This window comes from Canis lupus, chromosome 10, assembly GCF_048164855.1.
Source record: "Canis lupus baileyi chromosome 10, mCanLup2.hap1, whole genome shotgun sequence".
Classification (NCBI taxonomy): domain Eukaryota; kingdom Metazoa; phylum Chordata; class Mammalia; order Carnivora; family Canidae; genus Canis; species Canis lupus.
The window spans coordinates 1,288,488-1,309,433 of NC_132847.1; the positions used below are offsets into that span (position 1 = coordinate 1,288,488).

At 45.8% G+C, this 20,946-nt stretch overlaps 3 protein-coding genes and 2 non-coding genes across 6 annotated transcripts in view; 1 reads left to right on the forward strand and 4 right to left on the reverse strand.

Moving 5' to 3' along the window:
- Positions 1-372: 372 nt before the first annotated feature.
- RACK1 (receptor for activated C kinase 1) lies at positions 373-5,022 on the reverse strand. The gene is made up of 8 exons (XM_072840399.1): positions 4,506-5,022; positions 3,393-3,564; positions 2,705-2,852; positions 2,395-2,490; positions 1,865-1,975; positions 1,289-1,429; positions 806-916; positions 373-480 (listed from the first exon to the last, which is right to left on the reverse strand). Exons 1-8 carry the CDS (start codon positions 4,612-4,614, stop codon positions 415-417), a joined length of 954 nt encoding a protein of 317 aa, XP_072696500.1. The 5' UTR covers positions 4,615-5,022; the 3' UTR covers positions 373-414.
- Positions 3,012-3,090, reverse strand: LOC140642045 (small nucleolar RNA SNORD96 family). Its single transcript, XR_012038625.1, has one exon. It is a non-coding gene; the product is annotated as a small nucleolar RNA SNORD96 family (small nucleolar RNA).
- LOC140642051 (small nucleolar RNA SNORD95) lies at positions 4,154-4,221 on the reverse strand. Its single transcript, XR_012038630.1, has one exon. It is a non-coding gene; the product is annotated as a small nucleolar RNA SNORD95 (small nucleolar RNA).
- LOC140641090 (transcription initiation factor TFIID subunit 9-like) overlaps positions 4,748-20,946 on the forward strand; it is a 152,151-nt gene continuing 135,952 nt past the window's right edge. The window contains 1 exon segment of the mRNA XM_072840402.1: positions 4,748-5,107. The gene's annotated coding sequence lies outside the window, so the exon portion shown is untranslated.
- TRIM52 (tripartite motif containing 52) lies at positions 9,078-19,351 on the reverse strand. Of its 2 annotated transcripts, none has more exons than XM_072840400.1 (2): positions 17,809-19,351; positions 9,078-12,398 (listed from the first exon to the last, which is right to left on the reverse strand). In XM_072840400.1, the coding sequence occupies exons 1-2, from the start codon at positions 18,586-18,588 to the stop codon at positions 12,237-12,239; spliced, it is 942 nt and encodes a 313-aa protein (XP_072696501.1). In that variant the 5' UTR covers positions 18,589-19,351; the 3' UTR covers positions 9,078-12,236. The 2 variants fall into 2 exon arrangements, with proteins under 2 accessions (XP_072696501.1, XP_072696502.1); XM_072840401.1 differs by lacking the exon at positions 9,078-12,398 and adding an exon at positions 12,580-14,663.

The window sequence follows — 20,946 nt, forward strand, 5'->3', positions numbered from 1 at the left end:
GAGGCTTTAGGACTACAGTTTTCCTAAGACTCTTGACATTTCCCAAATCTGAGATTGTATCTTGCTGAAATACCATGATAAAATTGAAGGAAATGGAAATGGAAGATCTCTATAGGCTATTTCAAAAGTATATTACTTAGATAGCTACCACTTGAGCAAAAGCCAGGTGTGATTAAGAGTTCAAAATACTGTGTTTTATAATACTGCTTTGAGGAATTATCTGTTCAATTATTTATGTCATAAAGCTAGAACTGAGGTTTTACGATTCCTAAAGAACATTTTCTGCAAGCTTAGAGGATTTATACCTGAGACACAAGTCATTGTGATGCAATACAGCATTAGAAGGTAGCTTATCAGAGAAAAACAAACAAGTCAGAAAACCAATGTTTTATTCCTAAAGTTCTGCCATCATTTCTAGCGGGTGCCGATGGTCACCTGCCACACACGCACCAGGTTGTCGGTGTAGCCAGCAAACAGAGTCTGCAAGGGAGAAAGGACAGCGACAGGTCATGTCAGAGTCACAGAACTCTGCATTTCTAGTAAAAAGATGGCCTTTTAAGATCACCAATCCTTGAACCATCAGGTTGTAGGTGGTATGTATTCCAAGAGAAGGTAATTAATAATCACTGCTAGATCGATCAATTTTCCTTCCAATGCCAGAACATGTACTCTGTTCACTGACAGTTAATCTGGTCCTCCCAAATCAACCTGGCTAATTTTATCACTTTACTTTATGTCAAAGACACACCAAGAATAAAGGAAGAGAGAAAAGGTAGAAGCCAAGTCACTTCAGAGACTCACTTACCTGGCCATCAGCAGACCAGGCCAGAGAGGTACACTGGGGTGGCTCTGCCTTGCTGCTGGTACTGATAACTTCTTGCTTTAGTTCATCTACAATGATCTTGCCTTCCAAGTCCTGGGGAATGGGCAAAATCAGGATAAGGAGGGACTCTGCTACAGGCATCCAGTTGGGAGTAGAGGCTGAGTATGTTACTGAACAGCCTAAAATACAGGAATGCCTCCCCCTGCCCCCAGAACAGTCTAGATCAACTTGTGCTGAAGTTGAGTAAGTTGTCATCCCCCTTAGTAGACAAGTGTCTGCCACCACTGCAGATCCCAGTCTTGGAAAGCTGTTACCTTGCTCTTCCTGGATCTCCACTGCTAGCCGCATGGTTAGCAGGTATTCAGAAAGCTCAAATCCCAGCAGTGACAGATCAGGAAATCACAACATTACCAGGACTCAGAGAGTACAGCCAGGTGTTCAGCCTTAACTGTAGCCCACACTCACCCAGATCTTGATGCTGGGGCCCGTGGCAGCACATAGCCAGTATCGGTTAGGACTGAAGCATAGGGCATTGATGATGTCTCCACCATCAAGTGTATAAAGGTGCTTGCCTTCATTGAGATCCCACAGCATGGCTTGGCCATCCTGGGAAGACAGGAAAGGTGAGTCAGGGCAATATGAAACCCATTGCAGTTGTTAATCTTAACTGCCTCAAAAATTTTTTTTATTACTTAACAGTCCCCCTTCCCCCGCAAACTTCCCAAAAACTAATGAATGATTCAAATACCAATATTTATCTCTGAATGCCTTTCCTTTAATGCAGGGCACCTCACCAACCCTACGATGTCTCTGACAACTTCTAAATAAATCAGTTCTGAAAAGAACAATCAGTTCTGAAAAGAACAGTTTCAAGAAACCAGCTTTACTGAAAACAATCTTTTTCTTTAAAACAGTATGCCTTATCTATGTCATTTCCAGGAAGCAATCTTAAGATATTTATTCTTGGTTGCTACCTCAATATCTTAAATATCTTTTTAAAACAGTCCCTCACTGAGTAGTAAACTCCCAGTTTCTGAATACCTTCCCTCCAGAAGCACAGAGAGATCCATCCGGAGAGACGGTCACGGTGTTCAAGTAGCCCGTGTGGCCGATGTGATTGGTCTTCAGCTTGCAGTTTGCCAGGTTCCATACCTAGGTTTGGTAAGGTGGAGGGTAAAAGGTGAAGAATCTGGCTCTGAACCAACTGGGGTCAGGACTGCTCAGGACAAAAAAGGCACGATTTACTTAATTTAAAAGCATTCCAGGACAGGGTGACCATTTTTCATTCTATCAGTAACAAAAATGTTAAAAAGAATTTGTCTTGGTCACCTAAGGGACAATCAAGATTAAAAAAGGTAACAAATGTTCTATGTGTTGCTTTATGAGGGACACTGGGCTTCATGAGCTACTTCAGACCAAATATCAAAAACCACTGGCCTGTACTTAGAAGAGTGCAACAGGAAAAGTGAACCGAGGGACAAAGCTTTCAAACTTAGATCCTATGACCACCTGAGAGGCAGTGGGAGAACATTCTGGCTGGTGAAGGCCCTATACCCTGGCTCCAAGCTCACCTTGACCAACTTGTCCCAACCACAGGAGACAATGATGGGATTGCTGCTATTAGGTGAAAATCGGACACAAGACACCCACTCTGAATGGCTCTCGTCCTGCAGAGGATGGAAAAGAAATTAGAGAAAGTATCCTGTCTCCATGAAACCAGAACCTCACCTTCCCTCAGTTACATGGAAGTGTTCACAACCCTAGAACCCAAACCATTAATATCAAGAGCTCCCTTTATAGAGTCCAGGCCAGGCTTAAAATCACCTTAAAGCCAAGGTTAAGAAGGGTGGGAGAGAAGTTTCTACATGTGCCTTCAGTTACCTGTACGGTGTACTTGCATACACCCAGGGTATTCCATAGCTTGATAGTTTTATCTCGCGACCCAGAAACAATTTGCCGGTTGTCGGAGGAGAAGGCCACACTCAGCACATCCTTGGTATGTCCTACAAATCTGCGTGTGGTGGTACCCCTGAGGAGGAGGACGTGGTCAGTCTCTAGATGCCTCAAACACTCTTCCACATCAGAATGTTTCCCTGGTCTGTTCCTGTCTCACTGGAGCTGCCATTACTCACATGACCCTGGACATAGGTCTGATCACAACAGGCCCATGGTTGAGCATATATGAGAGTATCCCTTCAGAATTGCAGGACATGTCCTCACTCCCACGTAGGGATTGGCTGACAATGTCATCTGTCATCACTGGGATGCTCATTATGCCCGGCCATCCAAGTACTGAGCTCCCAAGATAAAACATGTTCAACACTTGCCTACTCCCAACCACAGTATGTGGTAAAACTCAACCAGCCCACTCCTCTAACAATTCTGCATAACTAATTAAACCAGCAAGGATAGAAGCCAAACAATCCCAACTACCTTTTCTAGGTACTTTCTTGCCTTAAGTACCCACAATGAACCTCAATCTCCCTTGGAAACCACCGCCCAACAGCATCTACCTCATTTTTGCCTAGCCTTTGCCCAGTGTCCCAGAGTTAAATGAGCAGCTACTTGCGTTGTGAGATCCCAGAGACGAAGGGTTCCATCCCAGGAGCCTGAGAGGGCAAACTGGCCATCTGAGGAGATGACCACGTCACTAACAAAGTGGGAATGACCCCGAAGAGCACGCTGTGGGATGCCATAGTTAGTCTCATCCCTAGTCAGCTTCCACATGATGATCGTCTTATCTAAGGAGAGGTAAAAAAGAAAACTCAGTGAGTTAACAGCCCACTTGCTGACCTACTGGATAATCCAGGATCCCTCAGTGTCATCGGTGGACTTAAAAGGTAACAAATTAAGGACTCTCAAGGGGGAAGAACTACAGGGTGTGAGCTGTTACTAGTCAAGGCCAAGGTGATTGGCTATTCAAAAAAGATTCAAGTAGAACTAAGCAATGCCATGAAAATTAAACTCTGGTGTGCAGAACTTTAGCATATTATGGATGCCCCTTTCTGACAGATCAATTCAATTCTTGGAGTCTGATCTGAGGTCTAAAGCATAAACACTGCTGCTTGGCTGTGGGATTCCTACAATCACTAATGGCTGCATTCGGAAAAATTGCTTTACATCCTACCTGACTGGATGCTTTCACTGAAACGTGTTAGTAACAACAAGTTTTCCAATTACTCTCCAAACATGATCCTGGCCTCAGACTATTTTTTAATAGTGTGGGGGCCAGCAAAAGGCACAAGAAGCCTCCGAATGCTGCCAGGTTCAGTGAATGAAAAGAAACGAGGGGAGTTCTTGCAGTCTATCCACTAAGCACGGGCCGGGCGTAAGCTCAGAAACAGCCTCTGGTTCTCAGCACAGGTACTCAGATGGCATGTTGGCATCATCACCGCTCCGCCCGACCCCGTATCTCCTGAGCACACTCAGCTACACACCTACACACATCTGCGAGAAGATGGGCAAGAAATAAAACCCCAACCCTGCAATCCTCCTGGCGACCACGAGCTGACCTAGGTCTCCGTCTCTGCCAAGCGGGGATGGTTCGCGGGTTTATCCAAGCGGAGGCCGTGGCCCGGGTCCGCATGCCCCAACTCACACCCGGACGGAGTATTCCAAGTCGCCAAGCGACACGCGCAACCCACTTATCCCTCAATCCTTTGCCCCGCACCTTAGCCCGTACCTCGAGAAGCAGACAGTATCATGTCTGGGAATTGGGGAGTGGTGGCGATCTGAGTCACCCAGCCATTATGGCCCTTGAGGGTGCCACGAAGTGTCATCTGCTCAGTCATAGCGGCGGCGAGAGCGAGTGTCGCCGCGGCGACAAGGATGGAGATGGATAGTTCAGAAGGACTAGCAGCACAGCCGCTCCCGACAAGGCCCTCCAGAGGAAAAGAAGGAAAAGGTCCCCGCCGGAACCGGAAATACCCTCCCGTTCGAGCAAAAATGGCGGCCCCCGTTATTCACTCCTGCCTAAGATGGCGGCGCCTCGTAAGTCAAAAGGCGAGATGAAATGGCAAAACTTTATGGTCGCCTCCGCCATGCAACATAATTTGGCAGTGCCATGCCAAGTCATTCTGAAACCAACTCCACCAGGTGTTTAAAAAGGCCCCTCAAACATCCACTGAGGCGTGATGTATAAGAAGACGAAGAGGGGACGGGCACAGACAGCATGTTCCCATAAGGAACGTCCGGCGCCTTCCCTGCCCCCACGTGGCACAGCGCGAGCCCTGCCTTTTCCGCTTGGTGGTCTGGAGGGCCAGGCTGAGGGAGCTCAATTTCGAGGTGAGAACTGCCAGTAACGGTAAGGAATATGAAAAATATGGTATTCAGTTTTTGAAATACACTGTACTTAGGTGAACCAGTAAACTCTGACTGATTTCCTTCGCAGAGGGCAACTCCTCCCTGGAGAGGTTTTTGCTTTGAGGGAATTGGCTGAGGCACTCCCTGTCCGGAAGGACCTAGTCCAGGCAGAAGTAAACACAGGAACAGGTTACGGAGCGGAAAACCGGGGAGGAACGAACAATCGGCCCGTGGGCTGCATGTCCGTCCCCGGCTCCCACCTGGGCAGGAGCGCGGAGAGCCGACGCAGAGACAGAGACCCCGAGAGCAAAGGCCTCCGGGTTCTGACTTACGGGTCTCGAGTGAAAGCGGGCTCTGAGCCTCACCGCCTCTCAGGCAGGTCTGCGGGTCTGGGGAGTCCAGACGTGCCCCTAAGGAGGTTCCACCTGCCTGGGACACCGTGGATCAGGGTTCCCAGGTTGCCTACCGGCCTCCTGTTTAGCCGCATGGTACGTGAATATGTAGTGCCTCCTTGATAACTGAGAGACGATGCTGGCAGGCAGCGCTCCTGTCACATATTTTTTGAAGGGGGAGAGGTACCAGGGTGGTACCATTCGCTATCATCTAAGCAAAATAAGGGGGGGGGGAATTATACATAATAAGTATTTATTTTCTGTTTGTAACATGTATTAATTTTAGTTTCATATCTGTGAAATGAGGTTGGAAATAATAGTACCCACCCAAAATGGTGTTGAAAAGAGTAAATGAGTTATGGTAGGTAAAGGGCCCAGAACAATGCTTGGCAGAATAAATGCAGGCAAACTTAGCACCTCTTGGGTACCAGGCCCTGTTTTAGGTCTTGAGGGATACAGCTGTGAGCAAGAGGGGGGTGAGGACCAGGTTTTTTTGGAGTTTACATTTGATGGAGTGAGGGGGAAGGAAATTGGAGCAAAGAGACGAAGAAGGAGACAGCCCTGTGGATACACGGGAGGATAAGGTTCTGGGGGCAGGGATGCTCAGTGCAAAACATCCTGGAGGTGTTGGAAGTGCTGAAAACCGAACAGTGAGATAGGCGTGAGGGGCAGCTGACAGAGGGCCCGCAGTCTGGGGGAAAGAACATGGCTCCTCAGGGTGGTTGCTGTTCTGAGTAGGCTTCAAGGGCTCCAGTTGCGAAGGTCATTTAAATGCCTCCGTAGCACCCCCAATTAGCTGTCTTTTTCTTCTAACACTAAACTCGAAGTCGACCCCAACCCTGACCTGTTTTGGTAATGGGAGACCCTTACTTTCACCCACACCAGTATCCAGTTCACTGTTCATAGCTCGGGTCGTGCCAGTGCCCTGGGCGGTTGGGACAAATAGAGAGGTGAGAGATTTCCACGCTGTGGAAATGCACAGAGCAAACACTCCCCTGTGTTGGCCTGTACATGCAGAGGATTTCCTCTCAGTTCAAGAATACGCGTTCCTTCATCTCCTGCCTTCACCCAAGAGATCCTTGGTTAGTCATATTATATTTACTCCTCTCGAGAAATCTCATTTGGCTCTCTGTATTCTTGAATTTTGCTAAGGAGCCCCTGTGGAATCAACATCTCTGAAAGAGGGCCAGGAGGACAGGTTTAAAACAAGCCTCCCAGGTCTCTCACGCATGCTCAAGGACTCGACCTTTCGTCACCACCAGGCCCCTTTCCAGAGGGGGCCGTTCCTCGGCTAGCCTCGTCCTCCCCAGGCTCACCTCTGCGCAGCCCTTTCCCAGAGTCCTCTGGCCACAGAGACCAAGATTTCTGTAGGTGTCTTTGGCCTCCCGCAATTCCATGGGCGTCTCCCTGTACCGGCCCCTGGCAGTGCCCCCTCCTCTGGGGCCAAGGGGGGGAATCTCGGGTTTTCCCCTGGAACCCACCAATACCCATCTGGCAATGTCAGCAGAGGAGAGGGAGAAATGGAATATAGTGGAGTTCCCAGATGACCAGACTGTAGGATTTGGGCTTTTCCACCTTGGAGTTTTTCTCCAATCATCACCACCTGGTCTCTCCTCTCTTGGAGAAGATTCTGGCAAGCCACAAAACCACTGAGGGGTATTCATGAATTGAGGGAGGCCTGACCCTGACTCTGGGGACACTTTGGGTATAGCTAGGGGCAGGGATGGCATGTAGCAGCAGCCTTTCCCTCTCAGCCCAAGCTGGAGTTGAGCCCCATACATGCCTGCTTCCGTTTGGGGCCCCAAGGCTCCCTGCTAGGCATGTGGACCCACCTGGACTCCTCAAGCCTGGCCCTTTCCAGGGGGCTGACTTCTCTTGGCTGCTAGACGCATCCTAAGAATAAGCCTGTGCTTTCCACAGTAGTCTGCTGCCTGCCCAAGCAGGCCTGGGTCCGGCCTTTGGGCCTTTTCATCCTGGGTCTTTGATCTTTCCCTCTAGGAGGCAGAAATCTGTTGGAGGGCTCCACCTGACCTTGGGTGAAATTGGGGAAAGTTACTCTGCAGAGCCTTCTTTCAGCTCCCCAGGCCACCCCTCTCGTATGTTCCCCACCCACTGGTCCCATGCCCTGGGCTGCCTGTCCTCTCCTCTGTCCCCACTGGCAGCCTGTCCTCTGGGCTGCCTGTCCTCTCCCATGTCCCCACTGGCAGCACTTCCATTCCCACACAAGGTAAACATCCCAAAAGAGAATTTGGAGATTCTTTTCTAAGGAAGTCTGTCTCACCATTCCTTTTCTGCTGGGAATCCCTAAGATCAGCACAGCGGGGAGAAGCCCCTCTGGTTTCCCTGCTAGAGGCCCATGACCTCTTCTAGGAACAGAGGCCTCTGTTCCCTCCTGCCAGCATTCAGGAGGTGAGACAGGTCTTCCCTTGAATGAAGTGATGAGCACTGTTGTGGGTGATAGGTGAGGGGCTGAGGGAAAAGGTTGCGGCCAAGACTACAGGGCCTCTGTCAGCTAAAGCAAGTGTCTTCCCTTCATTTTGCTGTTCCTCTGTAGATTCAGTATGGTTGGCACCATACTCCTTTTATGGCTACGCTGGCTCTCCCCATTCCTCCATCAGTTCTCTCCCACACAGGAGGCCCACTATATCCCACCCCCACTTTCCTTAGTTAACTAAGCTTCCTCAGGTCTCAATTCAGGTTGTACCTCAGAGAAACCCTCTGTGACTCTCAAGTCTGGGTTAGGCTCCTTGTTTCATGCCCTGATTGTGTGGTGTGTGGGGCCTCCACAAACTTAACTCAATCTGCCCTTATTTGAATCTGTCAGGGCTTTACTCAGTGCCCTGAGGTCAGGGACTGGTCTGTTTTGTCTCATATGCTGTTGCTGGTACAGGGTTTGGTTGTGGAAGATTCTAACCTTGGTCACCAGCCTCATAGGCTGAATAGTTAAAACCAAGTATTTAAAGGGTGTTTCAGGTGGAGGGATCACCATGGGGAAGAGGTATTAGAGTGGTTTGCATGCAGAAGTTTGGGGGATCGTTTCAAATGGGAAGGTAGGAGAGTGAAACCCAAGGTGTTCAGGGAGCCCCTACTGGGAAGGAGTTGTCTGCTGAAGAATTTTGTCCTGAAGCCTAGGACTGCCTCATCAGTATTATCTAATCCCTCTCCTGCCTAGACTTGATTTTGCTGACAGTCATTCGTTGTCAGTAGAAGGTAGGTTGGAGGAGTAAGACAAGAAATAAGAGGAATTCAGAAGCTGGACAGGAGGGTCTATAGGATGGTCATGAGAGCCCTACAAAAGGAGGGACTGAGGACTTCCCAATGGCCTTGAGTGAGGGATTCAGCATCTCCTCTAATCTATTTCTATCCTTCCTACCATACCTCTTTCACTCCAGTATCTAGAATTGGGCTCTGATTATAGAAACTATTTCCTGATCTAGGCCTAGAGAATTAAGCTCAAAAAGGTTGGAAGGAAACATAGAAAGTTCTGTTGTTCTTGTAGGTCCTGTTCCATTATCCTGGTGAGGTGGGATATGATATTAAGTCAATGCCAGAAACAGATGTTACAAAGAAATCACATATCGTTTATGTTTCTTAGTAAATATTTAGTGTCCATCTTAGGCAGGAATCTGCAGTCAGTCAGATTTTCTAACAGTCCCCTGGAAAACTGCTAAGGAACTCTGTTGGGTTTTCCCTGGGAGATGGACTGTAGGATTCCCCCTGGCCTTAAGTGCTCCAGCAGATATGCAGTCGAAGATTGTGGAGGTGGGCATGATCCAGGCAGGTATGGACCGTAGTCCAGGTAGAATTATAAGATATGCTAGGAGAATGCAAGCCTCTGGCTCGTTAAAGGATTTAAAACAGCATTAGGTGGTAGGGAGAAACAAGAGGTGACACAAGGTGCCTTTTTTCAACTTTTTACCTGGAAGAGAATTTGATATATGTTCTATTGATAGAACATATTCTAATATGTTGAAATGGAACTATGAGGTTGGCCAGCTTACCACAAGATAAGAGGGCTGAAGAGGAAATAATCCTTCCTGCTCATACTCAGGTTAAATAGCCAGAGCTTGTTGAGAAATTCCGTCCTTTGGTAGAGGAGAGGATTCTATGTACTTAGGAAATGGCAGATTAAAAGGGGGTGTGACCTCTAGGGATCCTCTTCCAGGTGACCTTGGTCCTTCATCTTTGTGGGGCCCTGCTGGGTACCAAGTGGAATTGTCAATCAGAAGTCTCTGACCAACTCTGCATCTGAGTCCTTTAGGATGAGGTAAAAGATTATGAAGGCCTAAGCATGAACTTCAGTAGATATGGAAGAATAAGCCCCTCCCTGTTTGTTAAGGCTATTTCTAGTTCAAATCTATTTAAGGCCATTTTCTTCCTCCTTTGGGACGGGTAGAGGTGGGAGAAGAGTAGTAACTTAGAGAGCCAAGAGAGCCATTTTCTTCCTTTGCTCGTCTACTGTCACATCTCTTCCTACAACTCATATGCTTAGATGAGCTGTTTCCCCATACCCAGGGTTCTCATTCTCTACTTCTGAGGACTCTGGTTTGTGGGCAAAGACTGTATCATTAAAAGTTAAGTTTGTCACCACTTTTAGCTCTCACAGTCTCCTCCTTTTCAGTCCTGTTATTCCTACAACCTCTCACTTTCTCTTTTCTCATTATCACTGCTAGCAAACTGCTTTCCTTTCTAGGACTCCATGATCTCTCTACCACCACCCTCTGTCAGGATTTAGGTGTGAGAGGAGAAAGGGAAGAACCCACTAACCTACTTTAATGCTAGGTTTTCCCCCATATCCCATTGTCAAAAAGTCAGGAACCAAGTAACTAATTATTTATACTTATATTCCTCCTATTTTGAGGCCCCAGCCTGGCTCTTTTTCTGGGAAGAGGGTAATGCAGCTTGTTTTTTAGCTTTTTCCTATTAGAATTCTCCCCTATCATATTTCCCACATGTGATCCATATGAATCACAAGTAGAGCTAGTTCAAGACTGTTTTAGTCATATTTTAAAAAAAAGTACAAGAAGGCCTTCTTTTAAATATTTTCTTCTATGCCTAAAAATACCACCTTCGAGCTTACCTCTCTCTCTCTCTTTTTTTAAAGATTTTATTTATTTATTCATGAGAGACAGAGAAAGAGGAGAGAGAGAGAGGCAGAGACACAGGCAGAGGGAGAAGCAGGCCCCATGCAGGGAGCCCGACATGGGACTGGATCCCGGAACTCCAGGATCACGCCCTGGACTGCAGGCAGGCACTAAACCGCAGAGCCACCCAGGGATCCCAGAGCCTACCTCTCTTGATTGGGAAAAGAGTTGTCTCATTTCTTTTTCATTTTCCCCTTCAGACTTGGCTCTACTCCTGAGAATCCTAGAAAGGATCAGAATTCAACCTGCCTTGTTTCTATGGAACTGTACAATTAAATGTGATTTGACAGCCACCAGTCATATATGGCGATTTCAAATTAATTAAAATTAAATACAATGAAAAATTCAGTTCCATATTGCATTAGGCATATTTCAAGAGCTCAAGCCATATGTAGCTAGTGGTACCTACTATATCAAACAGCAGATTTAGAACACTTCCGTTGTTGCAAAGTCCTTTTAGACCTGGTATGGCAGGCTGTCTTGTGTCCCCCTTTTTGTTATCCTATTTTATCAGTCAATAAATGTTTGTAATAACTTCACCGTTGCAGGGTAACTTTCAGAGTGGGTCAGGGATTGGGGATGGGAAATAGCATAGAATCTGTAGGTCCTGTAAAGGTTTCTGGAGGCATGGCATAGAGGCCAGTGGCAGAGGAGACTTCGGTTTCAAGGAAGTGCTTTAGGGGCTGATGTTATATGTATTAACCCAGGACTACCCCACTCTAACAGGAGCAGACAGGCTCTGGTTTTATAAGTTTTGCATAATGCTTAAAAACCAAAGCAAAAAAAATAACTGCTCTATGATCCTGCTGGAACTGATGTTTGCTGATTTCCTTTTCTTACTCATCATTCATTTCTAGATCTTCATTTCATATACTGCTTTATCTGTCATAGTCCTTTTCCCCCAAATGGCAGTGACAGGCAGCTCTGGTTTAAAAAAAGGTTTGCTGACTCTGACACCTGCCTGCCAAGAGCTCAGAGAAGTAGGAGTCCTATCAATTAATCAATTTACTAAGACTGCATTTAATAAGGTTCTAGCTAGGTGGAGCTGTTCTTCCATTGAACACTTTTAAACACCTAGGTCTCAGTCACTGGCTATAGGGCATAAGTAAAGCTGGTAATGGCACATCTGTGGATTTGACCACTTACCCTGAGTCTAGACTAATGATTCTCAAACATGGGTGATTTTGCTTCCCTCAACCCTCTCCACAAGACATCTGGAAATGTTGGGAGACGTTTGTGGTTTTCACAGCTGGTGGAGAGGTGCTACTTACGTCTGACTTCCATCCTACTCTATCCAAGGGTGCTGTGAGCCATCCTGCAATGCACAGGATGCCCCCCCACCCCCTGCAAAGGATTACCTTACTCAAAATGTCAGTAGTGCTGAGGCTGAAAAACACTGGTCTAGACTACAGCATGGAAGTTCTTAAAGCCAAGAGTACTCATAAGGTCCAGGCTCAGTGAGATAATAATTAGGGCCAGCAAATGTCTGTTAAATTGAGAAGGAAGAAAATTAGCAATCAGTGGGACTGTGGCCTCCATAAAACCGAAGGGCAGGTATAATTGGAGTGTGTTTGACTACACTAGAAGGCTAAGAGCTAAGGTCATAGTGCAGTTGGAGGTGAGGATTTCAGATGTGTAGCAAGTCTGTGTAAAGATGAGGTCCCAGGTACACCCACAGGAACAGCTTGTAGCAAGTTTAAACACTCTGACTTGTGATACAGCAGTCAACAGCTGAACCTAGTAGGAAAAACATTCAATAAACATTAGAATCTGGTGAATGTGGATATACCAGTTTTTCTGAATGTTTCTGTAACGCATACCTCTACTTTTCATACACCTAAAAATCTCACATTCTGTCACCTTCAGTGTTATTTAAAATTTCACAATTAAGTATCATGACTAAAAATCAAAGCAGTGATAATTTTGGGAAGCAAAATTTATTCAGAAGATGTGATAACCATGTTACTGTTAAGCTTTAACTTTTCTTTCCTGGGTGGTATAGAAGATGTAACAAAACACAAGCGGCTTTAACAATAATCTTGTATTGTTTTCTCCCCGCAGCAAGATATATACCCCCCCATAAGAGCTTTTAAGATGTAAAGAGAAAATGGAATAAACTCTTCTCATCTGTTTAGACATTTTACATCCCAGTTTCTCTATAGAGTACTTATATGAAAGTTTCTAGTCAAAACAATCAGACTTTGAGTTACACATAGTCCCCTTGAAATTCTTTAAGTGAGAACAAAATATCAGTGAAAACATTCTTTCTTAAAACACCACAAGTAGGTTTTAAGAACAGTAACCCAAAATAGCTCTGGCTATTTAAGTTTTTTTTTTTTTTTTTTTGTAATAACATTTATGAATCTAGTCCTTGAAAGATTGGCCAAGCAAATTAGACATATTTAGTATGAGTTTGCTATGTGTAGCTGGATTTCTGGCCAATCTTGCTTAAAGTTTTTTGTAACAAGCAGTGATGTTGGTGACTGCTTTTTGACATTTCATGGTCATGGTATCTTAAGCTTCAATGCATTAAATTCTGCTGAGTTTTAATTTTTGAAATTTTAAAGTATAGATTCTCTTTAGATGATGTTCCAAAATCAGAGGGTTATTTTGTCATTGGCGTTCCAAAATCAGTTCTGTCCATAAATTCAGCTGAATACAGTTCTTTGACAACCAGGGAACCTCAGTTTGTAGGAGCAAATACTCTCAAAGGCATTCTAAACTGATCTTCAAAAATCAAGGCAAACTGGGATCAAACCAGGGTTATGCTGACAGCAAGGTGAGGATTTCCAGTAGATTACTGGCCTATTGATGGAAGTTGATGCTTGGTGGTGATGGCTACAATACAGTTTTCTTCAGTTTCTTTGCCAAAAACCAAGGTCGAAAGCATTCCACTGCTGTAGCACTACCAATGTATACCTTTTTCCCTCCATCAGTTCATTTGCTATAGCTTCAAAAATACTGTCTTTAGTGAACAAGTATTAGGCTTATGAAACCAGCACACTCACAGTTTTTAAAGCCTATTTCAAACATAAGCAAAGCACATTTTTATCAGGATATTCTTCTCAACTAAGCAAAGAAGGATGAGCTAATGTTTTTAAAAACTGAGTTTTCATATACTCAGTCATTAATTCAGAGTTAAGATTATAGAAGTAGATGAACAAAGTCTGGAATTCCTCAATTTGCTCTCAACGTTGTGGCGGCACTTGGAATGCAACACTTCGCAAGTTTCTCCATTTTTTTCTCCCTTGCAGTTAGAAGGGCTATTTAATATTATGCTTTCATAGCCTTTGAAGATTGCTGTTAGTATTCCAATACTGTCCAGTCTTAAAGCTGCAGAGAATTGTGCTTTGCAGAATATGCCACTGTTTTTATGTCATAAATTTAACAGTGTTTGGCATGGTGTCACTGCCCAACATTTTCAGGTAACTCAACTGAAGAAGTTGACCCTATCTTCTGCATCATAATATGAATATATACTTGATAAAAGCCTTAACAATTTTTTTTGGTTGCCATCTTTAGCTACCTCAAAGGAGAAAACAGAAAAAGGAGGAGTATTGATTATGGAAGCATCTGGTCCTTCTTGCCAAACGATGAATGATTTTATTGGTGGCAGAGAAGTACAGGCATCCAGTTATGCCTGTGCCCCAAGAAGTGAAATCGTTGTTCATTTCTTTTTTATACACCCATCTGCTGCCTAAAACCTGACACCATTTAATGGTGTCCTTGGTCAAATATAAATGATCTTACTTTCATAATCTTCTTTTTTTTTTTTTTAAAGATTTTATTTATTTATTCATGATAGTCACAGAGAGAGAGAGAGGCAGAGACATAGGCAGAGGGAGAAGCAGGCTCCATGCAGGGAGCCCGATGTGGGATTCGATCCAGGGTCTCCAGGATCATGCCCTGGGCCAAAGGCAGGCACCAAACCGCTGCGCCACCCAGGGATCCCACTTTCATAATCTTCTGATTCTAGCTTGAATTTCAGAGTCAAGATGAACTCTCATGGGATGGACAAAATGGAAGATGTAAATAAGTAAGTTTTTCAGAGCTAAAAAGCCTCTTTTTATACAAAATTAAACTTTAAAAGAATATTAACCTCAAAACAACATTAATCATCTTGGATATATTATAAAAATAGCAGTATAAATAGCACTATACCCACAGTAAACATCTATGGCTACCCAGCCTGTCATACCTCATTAATTATAGGCCTCACTCTGAATGCTTCTTGTTCTATCTTTGTATTCCCACCAGCCAAAGAGTTCTTAACACACTAAATATAATTTTATAAACTATAAATTCCCATATCTGCAATGCTAATATAATTTGTGGAGGGAGAAAATGCCTTTCTCTCCTATTTCTGAAAATCACGGACTACTCCTTAAGAATTTGAGTAACAACCCCCTACTCAGTCCCTAAAATTAAAAAGCCTGCTCACCTCCAAAATAGATTTAAAAATGTGTTGAATTGGTAGCTGACAAGAATTCTTTGTAACCAGAACCGTGTGATGGCTAATGCTTAACATTAAATAAATCATTATACAAAATTGGTTCCTTATAATTTTAACTATTATTATGAGTTTTATTCAGTAAAATTCTAAGTTATGCTACTGTAATGTATCTGTTGACCAATGAACGGCAGTAACAAAACTATGTCATGAATTACTAAGTTTATACATACGTAAAAGTTTTTACCTCTGCAGTGTAATTCCTATGTTTGGCAATACCATCTACCTAAATTCTGGTGTATGTTTAAAAATAAAAGTTTTATTTCTTTTTAAATATTCTATATTTTGAAAGGGATTATCTTCAATTTGTTCTATTTGGTTTTGGTGTTTATATTTACTGGTGTGCTTTATTAAGTAACTTCTCAAGTTTCAAATGAGTGTCATCTGGCTTCCTCAGTTGAAAAAACAATCTCCTTATGGTCTCATTCATTTGAGGAATATAAAAAATAGTGAAAGGGAATAAAGGGGAAGGAGAGAATATGAGTGGGAAATATCAGTGACGGAGACAGAACATGAGAGACACCTAACTCTGGGAAACGAACAAGGGGTAGTGGAAAGGGACGTGGGTGGGTAGACGGGATGACTGGGTGATGGGCACTGAGCGGGGCACTTGATGGGATGAGCACTGGGTGTGTGCCAACACTATATGTTGGCAAACTGAACTCCAATAAAAAATATACAAAAAAAAAGAAGAAAAGAAAAGAAAGGAAAGGAAAGGAAAGGAAAGGAAAGGAAAAGAAAGAAAAGAAAAGAAAAGAAAAGAAAAGAAAAGAAAAGAAAAGAAAAGAAAAAAAAATAAAACAATCTCCTGGCTAAGTTGGCTTTCAATTAAAATTTCAGTTTCAGAATCCTTACAAAAAGTTCTAACAGAGGAATGAAAGGTTACCTTCTTACTTCAACTTCAGTGTACTAAACCCCAGAAGTATAGGACACAGTTTCTCCTGGAGGCAAACTTTGTTATCCTGGGGAAAGCATGGTGCTAGAGTGTGTCCTTAAAGTCAGGTTCATATGAATTTAGCAGTAATTTGTAGTTAAGATTTGCATCTTACTTGTAGGATGATGATAATAGCTAACTTACGATGCTTTAGGACAATGTTCTGTTTATATTTTGACTGAAACCCAGAGTAAGCAATACATTGTACTCTCAGACCAGGTACACATACATGCACATATAGTTTGAGAATTTCCTAAGGGATCCCTGGGTGGCGCAGCGGTTTAGCGCCTGCCTTTGGCCCAGGGCGCGATCCTGGAGACCCGGGATCGAATCCCACATCGGGCTCCCGGTGCATGGAGCCTGCTTCTCCCTCTGCCTCTCTCTCTCTCTCTGTGACTATCATAAATAAATTTTAAAAAAATAAAATAAATAAAAAAAATTAAAAAAAAAATTTCCTAAGACAGTGTTTACCTTGGTTTTGTTCCATGCACTCTGATGTTTTGTTTAATTTTAAAATAATGCTGGGCATGACCCATTTATTTTAAGACCCACTAATTGTTCAACACCCACAATTTAAAAACCACTGCTATAGGAGAACATGAGGAAATAGATTTTGTAAACTATAAAGCACCCTGAGATGTGAGCAGCTGCTAATGACCATCCAGGATAAAACTTATGGGCCTGAGACATCCTCTCCCTTCTTTGGCTACTGCTAGGACTCACTTTCACCTAGACTTTTGGTAAGGAAGACCATATTCAGGCTGTCATTGAGACAACTCGGTAATACTCAGATCAGGAAAGCACTGTATTTACCAAATCAGAACCCAAAGAAAAAAAGACGAGTTAGAGGAAAATCAAGTTAAGAAAAAAAAAAAAAAAGCAGATATCTGTTTAGTGCTTTATGGCTTATAAAATACTTTCACATACATGCTCTCTTAATCTTAAACCTGGGAGAAAAGTAAAGCCAAGAGGTAGGGACCTCCCCAAGATTAGACAGTGAGTGGCAGAGCTAGGTCATCTGACCTAAATCCCTCACTCCTTTCACTGTAATAAAATACAGGAAAGGAGAGTGATCAGGACATGAGGTTTATTCTGATCCATCAAAAAGATGAATTTTTGCCAGTCTCCCTCTATAGGGAAAACTAACCATACTGAAAAATGAGGAAGCAACCTCAGACTTTGGGAAGGGGGTGAGGCCAGTTGCACTTGTCAGTCCAGGACTCACACCTAGCATTTCACCCTACCAATACAGTCATCTGTTTTTTGGTGTGTGTGTGTGTGTGCGTGTGTGTTTCTTCCCCAGTCATGTTTTGACACTGTGCTCTGAGGTTCCAAATGTCATATTATCTTCAAGTACTATGGCTTTCCATTCCTATGTGTTAAGGGTCCTGGAGTCTTGGTGTTAGGTACAGACTCAGGACTCAACAGAGGGAAATCAAGTACTAGGGATATGTTACATACAGTCAGATTGAAAGGGAATAACCAAAGTAGTCAGCTTCTAGTGACTGTTGTGTTTTTTGCTCAGTTTCTCCTGGGGAAGCTGAACAGCCTCGAGCAATTTGTCTCTTTGGTGGACATATGTCCATGTCTCTCCACTACTGTGCACTCATCTCACAAAAAAAAAAAAGGTTCAACTAGTGAGTACCTATCTCTCCCAGTCCACTCCCTTCAACCCCTCAGGGCCTTTTCCTCCTGCCTCTCACCTTGTACTCCTGCACCACCTTCTCCAATGGCACCACGCTGTGCTGTTTGTGGCTCCTGGATTCTCGGCACACCACACAGATGGCCTCTTCATCCACCTCGCAGAAGAGCTTCAGGGCTTCCTGGTGTTTAGAGCAGATGCCCTGATCATTCCCCCGGCTTCCTTGATAAGGAGTGGGGCACATTTGGCGAATTATCTGCACCATGTTGGCCAGCTGCAAGTTGGGACGAAAGCTGCGACGGGTAAAGCTCTTTCGGCACTGGGGGCAGGTGAACTGACGTGGACGGGTGGGTGGAGGCAGATGGGTGTCAGGATACAGCTCTTGGTCGTCTTCGTTGTATTCTTCCAGTATCTCTTCTAAGTAGACGTCAATTCTCAGGTCATGTCTCAAGCCTCCCAGGTAATAGTGCCGGTCTTCCTCTTCTTCCTCCTGGTCCCACACATAGTCCATATTGTCCCGATTCCTGACCCCACCATCACCAACCCAGAGTTCATCATCTTCTTGGTCCTGGAACACTGCCTCATCACCATTACGCTGGTACAAAACCTCTCGAATAGAGTTGTCCCATCCACCGATGGCCCCCTCCACGTCGTCGTCCTCGTTCTCCCATTCATCCAACTCCTCGTCTTCCTTGCCCCACAGCTGGGTTACACACACTCGGCAGAAGTTGTGCCCGCAGCCGATGGACACGGGGTCCGTGAAGTAATCGAGGCAGATGGCGCACACCGCCTCCTCCTGAAGGGTCTTTATGGGGTTAGGAGTCGCAGCATAGCCAGCCATTTTAAAGCGCAGCCTGAGGATGCGGATGCGTCAGCCCGGAGCTGAGGGGCTGGGGGCCCGCTTGCAGGCCGGCCTCCCAGCTACGCTCGCGACCCAAGGCTGTTCTCAACCGCGCTCCTTCCCCGCAGGCCCGCAGAGATGCTTTGCTCCTCTCCTCCACAGGCTTCTCCCAGCTCAAGGCGCGAAAGCCCTCGGTCCGGACTCAGCCGCCCTCCAAGGGCAGTGAGGGCAGGACCAGGCTGCAGCCTCTGTTTTCCTCTGAGGCTCAGCTTGCAAACTCGGGTCCAGACACGTTTCTCGCCTCCCTCCGGGTTTGCCCGGCCAGCGGCGTCCTCTGGTGTCGGCGCCTCTCACCCAGCCTGAGGCAACAGAAAGTGACGTAGGCGCCGTAACCCACGCTCGGGAAGGGGTAGACTGAGCTGACGGACGGCCACATCTCCACGATGCCTCGGGACGGGACACGGCTGGGAGCCCGGCCGGCCACTTAGCCGGCCAGGAGAGGAAAGGCGGGTGAGAAGAGGTAGGAGTGGAAAGGGAATCAGTCCACTTCAGCCACGGAGCGGTGCTTGCGCCGCTCCAGCCAGCCGGACACAAGGTCCGGGAGTCTCTCAGCCGAGCCAGGAGCCAGGAGCCAGGAGCCAGGAACCGGCCCGAACCAAGGGCCCACGGCGGCCGCGCTAGCGCCCTCGCGCACTTCCGGCCCCTCCAGCCAGAGACCCCGTGGGGACGAGAACGCGGGCCCCTCCGGGACGGCGCTCGGGGGCGTGGCCTGCGGAGACGCGGCGGGGCGGGGCGCGGCGGGGCGGGGCTTCCGGGGGCGCGCCGTGGCCGTGCGTGCGGTTAGAGGCACCGGCGAGGGGACGCCTGCGTCTGCCGACCTACCCCTCAGCTCAAGCCCGCCAACCCCTTTCTCGCTGCGGGGAGGGCCTCAGCTTCGTCGCCTTCCTCTCTCCCGCGACTTTTACTTCTTTGTCCATCTGCGCTGTCCGGGGACCTCTCGGGTACCTCAGACTCCGCGTGCCCTACACTGACTTATTCTGTAGATCTTGTTGCCTTCATCGAGAATAACGTCATTCACTGTCCACTCACTTATCCATGCATTCATTTTAATTCATCCATCCGTCATGTACATGCACAACCCGTCCAGTTTACAGGAACAAAACCATGAATAAGGCGTGCGCAGTCCCGTGGAGGAGTTAAGAGCGATAAGCGTGTAGTATCATTAACTCAAGCTTTCTACAAGGTTCGTTTTTCCGTTTGTACTTGGCCCTCACTAAGAAATGCCTTGCACGTGTTAATGCAATACAGACTTGCACATACATACATAACAGAATTTCTGGAAATTGTTTTTTCCCTTATGGCATTCGAGGCACCCCGATACGTTCTGTTCTATTTTGCTTCAGTAAAATGCTGTTCAAGATCTGCTGGTGTGATTGCACCCTCATTAACCCGTCATTAATTGGTCATTGTTTGGTCTGAGGAACACCACCTGCCCTAATGGAATCTTCAAGGCACCATGGAACCCCTTCTCTCCCTCTCTGGTCCTGAACTTGAACCATAGATTCCACAGAGGAAGGATGGTAAATGTGCTGTCAACACTGTGCTTGCAGCTCTTTTATCATGGTGCTGAATACAGCAAGTACTTCTTACGTCTCTGCTGAGTAAATAACGAATGAACAAACCCAACAAATTGCAACCATCAAGTCCTGCTGATTTTTGTTTGAAGATTTTATTTATTTATTAGATACAGAGAGAGAGAGAGAGGGGTGGTGGTGGTGCAGAGAGACACAGGCAGAGGGAGAACCAGTCTCCATGCAGAGAGTCTGACGGGGGACTCGATCCTGGGTCTCCAGATCATGCTCCGGGCGGAAGGCGGCGCCAAACCGCTAAGCCACCGGGGCTGCCCCCGGCTGATTTTTATCTCTAAATCTAGGCAACCTTCTCTATCTCTGTTCCTGCCATCCCAGATCTGACCCCATCAGCTTTCAACTGGACACAAAGTTTCCTAAAGGGTAATTTGCACTCATTTCAGTCCATCCTGCAGCCACCAGAACCATCTGCCTGAAATGGAAGTTTGATACATTTGTGCCAGGCTGTTGCCTCTATACCTTTGGGCATATTCTCCCACCTGGAAAGGTTTTGTCTCACTCCTTCATTCAGATTTACTTATCGTTCAGGTCTCTGCCCAGGCATAATCTGGGCTGGGCCCAGGCTGTGTTAGCACCCCAACTGTGTCACTTTTCTGTGACCATGGATTAGTTTCTTAATAACTGTGCTGCCACATCTCCATCTGCAAAATAAAGACGGTAGTACACACGTTAGGATTGCTGTGAAGCTGGAATAGTTGACATCTGTAAA